At 38.2% G+C, this 12,618-nt stretch overlaps 1 protein-coding gene across 12 annotated transcripts in view; it reads right to left on the bottom strand.

Annotated features, from left to right (window-relative positions):
* Nucleotides 1–297: 297 nt before the first annotated feature.
* The window catches only part of LOC133528887 (ecdysone-induced protein 74EF), a 309,196-nt gene continuing 296,875 nt past the window's right edge, over nucleotides 298–12,618 (bottom strand). For all 12 annotated transcript variants that reach the window (XM_061866412.1, XM_061866427.1, XM_061866468.1 and 9 more), the window contains one exon: nucleotides 298–3,975. In XM_061866412.1, coding sequence (XP_061722396.1) covers nucleotides 3,443–3,975 — 533 coding nt within the window. In that variant the 3' untranslated portion in view covers nucleotides 298–3,442. The remainder of the gene's footprint in view (nucleotides 3,976–12,618) is intronic.

Raw genomic sequence — 12,618 nt, 5'->3', positions numbered from 1 at the left:
GGCATTTATTTATTTGTGTGTTTATCACGAATATTTGTTCCTGAATGATCTCTATGTTCTATGTGTCCAAGTATGTATTTATCTAAAGAATTAGTAAGCCGCCTAGCACCCATATAGTTCAATCTTTGCATAGTTTGTGGCTGGGTCGATCTGTGTGAGATTGTCCCAAAAATATTTAATATTATAATTAAATATAATGATTCTTTTACTTTACTTCTTGTGTATAGTATATATAATCGCAAGTGTCTGTGCGTGTGTTGATAGGGGTTCCTAAAGGGTTGTCGAGGAAAACCAGCATTTTTTTATAGTGGATATTTTATTAACTGTATCATCATGCATCAAGTTTAAGTGCTAAATCATTTACACTTATAACTAACTATACATAGAAAAATAACTTAACTATCGGGCAGAAAATACAGTATTTGTAGAGAATAACAACTAAATTATCTTTTATAACTATATTAACGTAACGGACTTTTAACTGATTATAAACTAGTGCCTGCGCCAGTCGCGCAGTTGCTCTCGGAGCGCCACGAACGATCGGGTGGGGGTAGAAGTTCCAGCCACACGGAAACATTAAAAATCCCGAAGGAATCAAATTCTCTAAAATTTCTTTAAATACGACATTAATTTATATTTAATTTAATTTAACAATTGAGTACGTACATATATTGAATATTGAAAACGTCATAAAACTTCAGTGCGTGCCGCGGTACTCGACGGACCAATTTTCCTATACTCTCGAACACTACCGAATTCATCCGAAAACTATTTACATAATTGATATATTTTGTTCAAACTCACCATATATTATTACGTTTTTTAGGTAAGACGTACTTGACATAAAATCACCGACCTTTTTTTTTTTTGTCTATATGGATAGGCTAAAGCACTAAGCCATACTGCCTTTAAAAACGCGCGAACCGTTTAAGACTGTAGTAGTAAAATTGTGGCAACATTTTTTCAGGTCTCATTTTTGAAACGGGCGAAGGAATGTTGCCATTCAGCCCAGGACACTCAGTAGGGAGTATGGCAAATCTGTCCGCCAGCACACGCCAATCTTAATTCGAGTCACTAACCTTCCGCCCCCCTGATTCTCTGCCAGCCAACGGCCGTGTGCGTTTTTTTTAATCTCGAAAACCTCATACCAATATGGCTTCCAATTACAAATAATTTTTAAAATTCTACGACTAGGCTCGATTTTCGAGGTGCTCATAAAATTTACACTGATAAGTACATTATTTTATTAAACTTTGATTTTTTTAACAACATCAATTCGACTATAGATACGACAGAGCATCGTTTTAAATGCTTGCTCAAACATTCCGGTAACCGGTAACCGTCTAACGCAGAGCCTATCGGTCCTGAGAGCTCACATTCCATCACGTGGTCCAATCATTACATTTATAATTTAATTACAATTATCCATTTACAATAAAATTTCTAATCTAAAGAACGAAATTCCCTAAAAAGTAAAACATGGAGCGTTGGTGAGGTTCGCGTGACGCTAGAGAGCGCTAATAGCAAACGCGAACCCGACCATCGCAAGGTACACGTATCATTTATCCAAGAAATAAATAAGTTAATCTATTAATTATATTTACAAAAGCATTACAACTGCTGAAAAGTAAATTTTGAATCCTAGCTATACAAAAATACGATTAAATCCACATTTCAAGGTATATATAAAATTTAATCACAAGGGACACTGGATTTGTTCGAAGAATTGGACACTGAGATCTTTAATAGAATTTATACTTAGCACACTGGGTGTATATATATACCTGCATAGTCTGGATTGGTCTGTTATATATTAATTTCGAATGAAGAGATCCTGCGGTCCCCACATAGCACCTTCAACTGCCTTAAGGCCAGCCCGGCGGAGCGCGCACCTCCCACAACACTACAACATCCTTACCACTACATAATTGATATAATTATTTTGAATATAATATAAAAATTACATGATAACATCGGAAAACTTAGTGGCGCAGTGCGAGCTCCGTGCGACATAATGGACACTTCCTATTCTTTCTAACAATCCTATACGGACCGTGTGAAAATATTAACACGGTATTGGCAAACTAATGACGGCCAGGGGACCAACCGAGGGCTCACCAGAGGCACTCCGGTCTCCCAGCCAATCAGAGAGCGAGTTTATTAACCAATCACAGCGCAGAGAACTCCGCTCACTTCACGGTCATTTAGTTTACTTGATAGTATGAGAGTTGTACGAAAATAAAGATATCTAGACTACACTTTTTAAAACTATCTAGTTAAAAATTATCATGTTTTCTATAACATTGGACCACAAATCGTAATTAATTATTAATATTTAATTCAGGTAACAAAAAATGGGGGCGTCGCGCCGCGTGTTTGCAAGTCTAAAATGACGTAAGAGAATACTTTTATGTCATTTGAGACTTACATCTGTCTGCGTGAGGGTTTCTGATATGCAGTTGGCGGGCAACGGGTTTAAATATTGATATGTACTTAAATGTGTTGACGCACGACGCCCCCTTAAATCGTATTTAATATAATTATTAAATAAACATACATAAACTAGAGCAAGTTCACTTAAAAACACTATTTAAAATAATTAACACAATTAACGCACAAAATATCATTCCTTAATTAAAACATCAGGTTTAAACAGAAGTTGGCAGTAGTTATCAGTTCTGTCGTAGTGTTCGTTGAGGCGCCCTCTGGCGGCCAAGAACTAAACTCAGCTCACGAATTAAGTTAACTATTAAAATGTCCTTCATTCATAACATATAATTATTTATATAACGAGAATATGCGAGCGACAGCTCCTATGAAGTCACAGTTAACCGTTAATGCGTGAAGCACCAAGATATACTTACATCATCTGAGAAGAAGGTAATATAATATGATATTTTTGTCACTATAGTAAACATCCAAGTTCACGTAAATATTTCTTTATTATAAACTCTTAAAAGACTATTAATAAGGTTCTTACTGTAGTTTCAATATGAAGTGTATAAAGTTATGAAGTATAGTTTGCGTAGTCTGCATGAGGTACCTCGGCAGTTCGGTTCTCGACTCGGGCCGGCCCGCGCCGGCCGACGACTATAGGAATATATATGTACAGAAACGTCTTTAAACATTTAAAAATTCGTTTCAACATTATACAAAAATCGCTCCATCCTCGCGTAGCAAATTTAGTACTTCTCTGTGAATCCCCTAAATATATATAAACATTTGAGCAATCATTTTCGTCTCCCCATACCTATTTTTGTATAAATATTAAATTCAACGACATTATTTTATTTTAAAAATTTAGTTTATCCACGTAGATTAATCACGAAAACACTCTTAAGCGATTATAACGCGTTGATGAAAATAGACAAATTTACTAAAGTGAATCAATGTTTAAGTGAAACGTTCGAACGCAGTGTCCTGTCACTGGGAGATTCACACTCTAAGCCAACGAGCAGTCGATCTCCACGATGTCCTTGGGGACGTCGACGAACTGGTAGACGAGGCGCTGGCCGTCCACCTTGGCGAGGATGCCCCGCTGGTAGTAGTACCGCAGGGCGCGGCCCATCGTCTCGTAGTTCATGTCTGGCTTGTTCTTGTGAAGACCCCAGAGGCGAGACACGGCCTTGGAGTCGACGAGCTTGAAGACTCCCTTCTCGCGGTTCGTCCATTTGATATAGCGCGGGCAATACTCGCGGTCCTGCAGGAGTTTGAGCAGAAACTCCCAGAGGTAAGTTGTGGAGCCCTCCCGACTCTTGCGCTTCACGCCGGGGGTGGGGGGCGCGTCGGCGCGCGGCCTCTTCTTGGGCTTGAGTTTGTTGTGGTGGTGGTGCCGCTGGTAGTCGCCGAAGTCGAACACGGAGTAGGGCAGGTCGTGTTCGGGGAGGGGCGGCGGCGCGGGCGCGGCGAAGTGGTGTGAGCTCCCGCCGCCGCCGTACCCATAGCCGTAGGCGTCACGTTCACTCACGGCGCCCGCTGGAAACAAAACACCCATTTAGTCATGATGGTCTACATGAAACAATATAGAAACCTAGGGTATATTGGGTTGATTCCGGTCTACGTAGTCGTGTTACTAGATCTTGTGGTAAGCGTATACGCAAGACGGCATTTGTTTTTCGCAAGCATTAGAACATTTGTCAAAAAAAGTTTACCTAGCTACGAGTATGCGTCTACTTCGTCTAAGTACTTTCCTGCGATTATTAGAAAGAGTTTGATGCGACAGTTCAAAGTATTATAGTATCATGGTCGAGTCCCTAGTGTAAATTTAGTCGACAGCGTGACGTGACGTACGCGTTTGCGTTAAGTCCCATTTCGTATGGGATTTAAAAACGGCGCGCCAAGCGGAACGTATTGGACACAAAATCTTATACAAAATTAGACTTTAACGCAAACGCGTACGTCACGTGTACCATCGAATAAATTTACACTAGGGATACAGATGCAGAAAGTGTGTAAAATTATTTGCTGCCTGCATCTAGCGAGTCTATTTTCGCGAAAACCAAGAACAATTTCATTAACATCTCGATCTTATATTATAAGACATTTTGTCATACGAATACATTCCGTTTTCTGTCGGGATTCTCGTGTGCACCTACATTAGTGTCTGTTCGGCCAAGTAGGCCGGCAAGTTAGATCGCAAACTTCAAGTAAGATGCCTCCTTCCGTCCCAGTTAGCTGGCCCAACTTACAGATTGCCAACGAGGAAGCTAATACGACATAACTAGTTGATTTTAAACCTAGTAAGGTCTACGTAAGGTTCATTTTCGTGTAATGAATGTGACACTGAAGTTATTGGTATTGACTTGGTTAAGTTCCTGCGGCTTTTTGAATCTATTGAATATTCTGTTTGTTTGCATTTAATGCTGTGGTATTTAATTTATGAGCATGTTTTGTTGCTAAATTTATAAAATTGTATTGACAACGGATTCGCACAAAAAGCATTGGTCCATGGGTGCCTATAAAAAAAGTTGTCTATGGTCACAATCGCGTGACAGCGTCCGGTGCACGTGACCCCAATACAGAGTCGCCCTCTGTTATCATGTTACGTAACAGGGCGCTGCGCTGACCTTACTTAACACGTTGCGCGATGCGTGGATGAATTCCAAATTTAAACAGTTACGTTCCGTTCCGCTGGTTTATATTTTAATCGCGATTTTTCCGGTGCAGCTCTAGAACCACTTGTGCAATCTGTATTCGATTCGATGCGCGGGTTTTAAATTTAAATTTGGAAAACGTTCTTTCTCATAAAAAAGGCCTACTACAACCAAATAAAAACAGAATAAATAAATCCGCCAAGAGCATGTCGGGCCATGCTCAGTGTTAGAGTTTCGTAGTTACCATTAAGTCAGAACAGGCCAAATAGGGATAATTAATTAGTAAGTATCATGTGGGTAGATATCAAGCATGAGGGAGTACCTTCTCAGCGCTTTGTACGTCTTTTAACTAAGAAAAGAAGATTTTTTGCAACAATTCAAACACGTCTAGACCGATCATGTTCGCTATAGTTTTCATTGAAAGTAAGCTAATTTCACGATTATTTTCATATTTAGACCCATGGTTCAAAAGTTAGAGGGGAGGGGACACATATTCTTTTCTTTCGGAGCGACTATTTCCGAAAATATTTATCGAAAATGTTTTGGAGACCCATATTCGTTTTGGAAGACCCATCCAACGATACCCCACACTATTGGGTAAAAGCCAAAAAAATAAATTTTGTACTTTTTATTTTACTGTTCTGTCATGCCAAATTGTAGCTTTCTAGCACTAACGATCACCAACCACCGCGGACAGACGGACAGACGGACATTGAGAAACTATAAGGGTTTCTAGGTCACTATGAAACCCTAAAAAAAATAACAGAAATTCTCCCTAAAAGCTTGTCTCTATTTGTATTCATATATATTTTTAAAGGGGATTATAAAAATATCTGGAAGCTAATAACGAAATTAAACTGTTTCTACGAATCTCTCGGCTTTTGTTTTACATCCGGATTAATTACATTTTCGGATGTAAAACGCCTACGATTTCTCGAAACATCTATGCAGCTTAAAAATATCACATTTATTTTATAACACATAAAGCCGGTCCAATAAAATAAATAAAACTAAAACATATCTCCTCGTATATACTAGCTCGAAATCAATAAACACGTTTAATATTTTGCATTCAAATATAACTTAAATTATTTTGTTGTGTTTTTTTAATGTGATCAATTCACGAATCACCGGAGACTGAGTTTCGGATGCACTCAGCCAAGGTGACTCGGTCTAATTTATAAACATTTTTGTTGATAACGCGAGATAAGAGACGTTATGTAAGTTATTTGGTTAGGTATTAAGGTTATCAATGTATTTGCGAAAATATTGCAGTCGTGTGACCGTTTGTTGATTATAGGTAAATTGAATTAATAACATCCTCATTCTAATTAGTTTGAGATATTCATTAAAAAAAAATTAAAGGGCTCTACACACTAACTACCATGTACAAAGTAATGAAGTTAAGCGTTCGAAAAACGCCTCATGCTAAACGCATCTAACGCGCGAAAGTGCCATGCCACAGAAAGCGAAACGGCGCGCCGAAGGTCAGCCGTCGGCGCCATTTCCTGGTCAATGGCTGCGCCGCACACTCGCGCACCTTTCCGGTCACGCAGGACGGAATCTAAGGATGTGGGATCCGTCACGATTATTGCCTAAGTTTACACTTCTTTGTACGACAGTTTTACTTGGAAATTATGGATTATTTTGATCCACACGGAATTTTACAATTCTATTGAATGCTGCCAAAGACACTAGAATGTTGAAAACGTAATAGCTTTATGGTATTTCCATTTTTTTTAAAGAAAAATAGTCTGTTTGAAATTGGAATAAACAAATGCCGTGTTTCAGGCCACGTAGATTTTTAACACGCTTTTATTAGGTCGACCTGTATGTAACTATGTAATGGAATCTAAGGTAACTAATTTAACCATCTTCCAAGGATCGTAGCCTCATGAAAATTGGCAGCTGTATGTAGTTCTGATGACAATACAATAATATGGTACTGTCGAACTGATCTGATGATGGAGTCCGGAGATATGAACTGGAACTTCATGATGGAACATCGTATCACAGCTGTGTTTGGATTTGTTAGAAAAGTCTTGTAATGAACTTTGACCACGATTAGGTTTCAAGGTCTGATGATGAAGCCGGAAGATAGGCACTGGCATTCCATGACGGAATATCGTATCATAGCCGTGTTTGCACTTTGAACACGAAAGCGTGTTTTTCTAGTGTTTTTTAAACTATTAATTTATTCTATTATTAAGAGATTGCTGGCTATTAAAAAAAGTTTAACACCAGGAACACGCAAGCAGTGAAGTTTTCATTTTGCCACAAACATTCTACATATTGATGCTAGAGTTATTCATTGGAATTACATTACTTTCATTCACGAGCCAGGAAATTGATAAAGCGCATAAAACATTATCGTTTCCGCCATGTCACAGATAAAACTATATTTAATCGTTACCGACTGTTGCTGTGGAATTTTTATCAACAAACTAAATCTTTTGCGAAAATATACGATAAAATTTCGGCAAACTGATAATGTCAGATAATGCACCATTGGAGTCATGTTTGGATACTTACTGACGCAAGTGGAATTGGGTACGAGTAGTTAGTTATCTTCCAGATAAACAGGTTCGGAAACGAATAGGAATAGATACTAGCAAACTAATCCGACTGAGGAATGTCTTATTTTCTACAAGTTCTACTACTTAGAGCTTGTGCACAAATCACGCGAGGTTCGATATGGGGGGAGGGGGGGGGGGGGTCACGAAAAAATCACGACAGATCACGTGGGGGGAGGGGGGGTATAAGGAGACCTCACGTGTATTTTTTATAGTGAACGAAACTAAGATAAAGTATGTTGTAGATGTATATATAAAAAGTAGTCGAATAAACCTCGCGTGGTTTGTGCACAAGCCCTTATGGAGAGGAATCTGGTTACAGGCCTTTGGAGGAAAAGTATTTTGTGGCTGCTTGAAAATGGATGCAAAGTGTGCGAATGTTTCTTACTGAATCTCCAGATGAACACTACAATTCTTTGCCCTGCACCCCTCCCAACTCTGAGCTAATTATAGATTGTAAACGCCGTTTTCTTCAATTCTCTTAGTAACTACTTATATACGCTACCATTTAGGAAGAAAAAGAAATTAGTATAGATAAGCCTGTGACATTAAGGAGGCTAAAGATGCCTAACAAAAGGTTTTAGATCTCAAGATACCATAAAACAAGTGTTCATTAAATACTAATTGGAAGTAAAAAACAAATTTCTGGCTTTATGCAGTGTGATGATAACATTCAAATTGCTGGTATCCCAATTGAGCGAGTATATAAAGCTCGTAATCTTGGTATTTTAATGGATTGTCACCTTCGTTTCGAGGAACACGTTATTGACACGGTCCGCAACTGTTTCTATAGGCTGAAAGTGCTTTACGGAATGCGTCAATTCATTTCTGTAGACATGAGAATAAAACTTTGTGAAGCTCTTGTACTGTCTAAATTGAATTACTGTGACACGGTTATAGGCCCGTGTTTGTACAAGAAAACTCAAAAGCTGATCCAAAGGGTTCAAAATGCCTGTGCCCGTTATTGTTTTAACATTCCCCCTCGAACATCGGTTTCACCTTACCTATCCAATGCAAGGATGCTTAAGATGGAACATAGGCAACACCTTCACTTAGCGTCTCTTCTGTTTGGTGTAATTAAATACGGAAAGCCGTCCTATCTTTCGGAAAAATTAATCTGGCGGCAACAAAGGCGGACAGAACGTAATATCGCTAACCTGAAGCCGCTTATCACCCCTAAATATAAATGTGCTGCATTCCGTGGCAGCTTCCGGTTCCAAGCTACCAAGTGCTGGAACGACTTGCCGCCGCCTATTAGAAACTGTGGTTCCAATTTCGGTTTCAAACGGAAACTGCGTGAATTTCTTTTGCACTTTCAAATTAAATCTGGACCCGCTGCACATTAATTATTGTTATTATTTTAGAGGTATAAATTGGTATAAATTGTTATTGGCATGAATATTTAATATTTTAATTTAATTTAATCTTCACTATACTATACTATATACTATACTATAATTTTACTATATTATTAGTTCTTTTTTTTTTTTTTTAAATACCTTTTTATATTACTATATTAACCTATTTATTAATATTTATATGTCACTCCCCAAGGCCTTGGCAGAATAACAGCGTTGCAATTTGCCTCGTTTGCGAATAGCAACAATATGCTGAGACAGGGCCTTTTCCCTACTGCACACATTGCTGGACCCAAGTGTGTAATTTTCGGATTTTAATGTGTACATAATTTAATTTTATATCTGTTGTTTTTTTTTTTTTTTTTTTTTGTTTTGTTGTTCTTTCTATCTTATTTTTTTCATCTTCTTGTCCTGTGTATGTGTGCTTTATGGAATAAATGTCATTTCTTTCTTTCTTCTTTCTTAAATAAAAAATATACCTCAGCGTCCAACAAAGCACGCTGGTTTCTAGTGAAACTGACTGAGCCCAGTTTTTGTGTCAGTCCGATCTATAATTAGCAATCACTAACGTCTATTAAAACCATTATAACAGTATTAACATGAACCGTTCCCGTCTGAAAGCCTGAGAACCAAAAAAAAGCGCGTTCTATATATAACTTCAAGATCAAGGCTACCACCCTACGGTCTTAGAACCCAGAGCTAACTAGCCAGCAAAGTTTCACGAACAGCCGCGGGAGCAACTGTTAAACCCAACGGCAAGGAAGAAAACTCGTAAGTGGCTCAGCAACGCAGCACCCGAGCGTAAATATAACTTTGCGAAGCTATCGCAAAAAGAAACAACTAGTAAACGATGCAGCTTTATTACCCAGGAGTTAGGGTGGGTATTCCTGTTCCAAGCGGGTTGTTTTATTCCCGGATGCAAGTATGCGAGCGGGAGGAGGGGGAACCGGTTGCGCGTAGCCTGTATATGGGTTGCCCCACAAACCCTGTGTGGGACTGCGGAACGCGAAAGCGCTGTTCAGGGAAGATGCCACATCTACAATATACAATGAACAATGATGTACATTCAGGCAGTTTTTTCGGCGACTCTTCATTGACATTGACAGACCGGATACTTTGACTCGACCGAAACTGCATAACGTCATAAAGGCGGTATTGGACAAGGAAAATTTTCGAATAAATCTTACAACAATATTGTCAGTTGAATTTTCAATTGAAATGGATTTCTATTTACTTATCTATGCTACTGATAACCTATTATAGTTAGGGCCTGTTGCACCATAAATCTTGATCACATTTATTCCTGAATAAATTATGAAACTTCCCATACAATAATTCGCGTTTAAACGAAGATAGACGGTTTGGTGCAACCGATTCGAAGACTCCCAGATGATTATAAAATTCCTGAATGCTGTATTTCAATACAGCATTCAGGAAGAATAAAGAACGACACCCATGTAATTATATTTGTAAAACGCAGAGCTAAGAATATAAGCCGGGCTCAAGGGCATCTGCCGGAGACATTTGATATGTTCTCCTAACTAGTCCAAACAAAGTTACGGAGCCAAGGATTTGTGGTGATTGAACATACGAAACGGAAAGTTGAAGATACAATTGTCATATGCGTTACGCAACGTTATTATTCTTGTTACGGTAACACGTGCCTCCGGGTGAACGACCTCCGATAAAAGTGCGAAAATACGCGTAGATGATTTGCAAGATGGCGGCCACACTAGCGCTAATCTATTTTTTTCTGCCAACGGACTTGAAAAAAATGTATGCCAGTATTTTTAATGCAATAAATAAGATTGAGCATTGAGTTTTAATATGACATCAGTTTCAAGAGAAGGAATGTAACACATCATGTACCTAGACCTAGTCATTAGTAATTCCAATTTGTGGCGTGTTTGTTTGATTAAAAGTGGTAAAATAAACAAATATAGCGCTTAATGAGTTAATATAAAGTTCATTCTTAACTTTCCGGAGTGTATGACCTATGTATAGGTACAATATTATGTCGAATGCTCCGTCGGCCTACTTATTTGTGGTTATTTCCGTAATATCCGTCAAAGGATGCGTTGACGCATTTATCAGCACTGCTCGTTTATTTATTCAAGTTGATACTTTGAGGATAAAATATTAAAAATCAATATAATTGTGTTTACCGAAATTACTCATAAAAATTCACATTCGCACTAAAATTCACAATAACAAGCTTCTAAGTTCTTAATTTTTGAAGGTGGAATTTTTCCGTGTGTACGCGCCCTAACGCCGAAAACGTGTAACAAACAAGTGTATTCGTCATCAAAGAATTCTAATAATAACAAGTTTTTTCTGTGCCTCAAACAGACTTCCGTCGTGAGCAATTAAGAAATTCGCATGTTAAAAAAGTATTAGATCTATGCCTTCTCTTCAGCCGGTTTTTTTTATTTGCACGAGGTTAATGCTATGTTTCCTAGGTACAGACTGTATTGGTGACAGGCAACCGCATTGGGGTCAAGGCGCGCTTGACGCAATCTGACTTATCTATTATAAATCATTGTTATCATACCGTACACTTGTATTTTAGCTTTTCTGTATGTTATACAATCTGTTAAAGGTGCGATGACGTCACGGGGACTGGAAACTGGGACGTGTTGTTCCGACATCGATTCTAAAACTGTTGATGGAGGATCGAATGATTCGCTCCACTGCGAGTCTGGGTCATAGACAAAGAGGGTTATGTTCTAATTTAGGACCATATATAATAACGAAGACATTAAATGCAAGACAAAATGAATGAGCACAATAATAAAAAGCTGTTTTGAAGTTCTATTCAAGAAATAGGAAGTTGTCATCGTTTTGGGCATCGTATAATGTTTATAGTAACGCGTATACCTCATAGACAATAGTGAGATAAATTAGATCATGTTATCTAAACTCGTGAATGTTTTGATAAAATTAACAAACTATATCTCGGCGCCAGAATATATTTAGTACTTATTAAAAATCTTGTATCTATAGTATACCCATTTTGCCAGTAGAAAACGGCGCGAAATTCAGGTGATCTATGGGAGGACAACCGTACGCGTCTATATTTTAAAAAATTGCCACCATGAATACTGACGTAAATGGCGTTTTTGAGCCATGACCAATTTGACTTTTTTTTTAAACGCGGGCGATTGGGACAATGTCTATTAAGATGCTAGTGCTGTGCTTGTTACTCCAACGAGGTGGTCTTCAAAACAGTTGTTCGCTGCATAGGCAACGTTCGGTGATGTCATAGCCGTGGGCCTGTGACCTTTACAATCCAGCGTTTCCGTTCCAATGCATTTGGATTGTTAAACGCACATTTGCATTTTGTTTTTGAAGCACCATTTAATGCACTGGTTTCATTCTTAAACGCTTAGTTAAGAAGCATGTCTAAAGTTGTCAGAGTTGTTTTAATAAACAGTGTTTTTCTTTGCAAATATGACGAATGCATGACTTCAAGTCGGGATCTATTACTTGTCTCGTTTTCTAGAGATTACTATACTATCAAACGCAAAAAACACTCACAATTTTTTTTTAATCTTAAGTTTATTTTTATTACAAAGTTAAGTTGTTGCGTCAATA

This window comes from Cydia pomonella, chromosome 1 (genome assembly GCF_033807575.1).
Source record: "Cydia pomonella isolate Wapato2018A chromosome 1, ilCydPomo1, whole genome shotgun sequence".
Taxonomy (NCBI): Eukaryota; Metazoa; Arthropoda; class Insecta; order Lepidoptera; family Tortricidae; genus Cydia; species Cydia pomonella.
The sequence above is the reverse complement of the archived record's forward strand: the minus strand, read 5'-3'. Positions and strand labels throughout refer to the sequence as shown.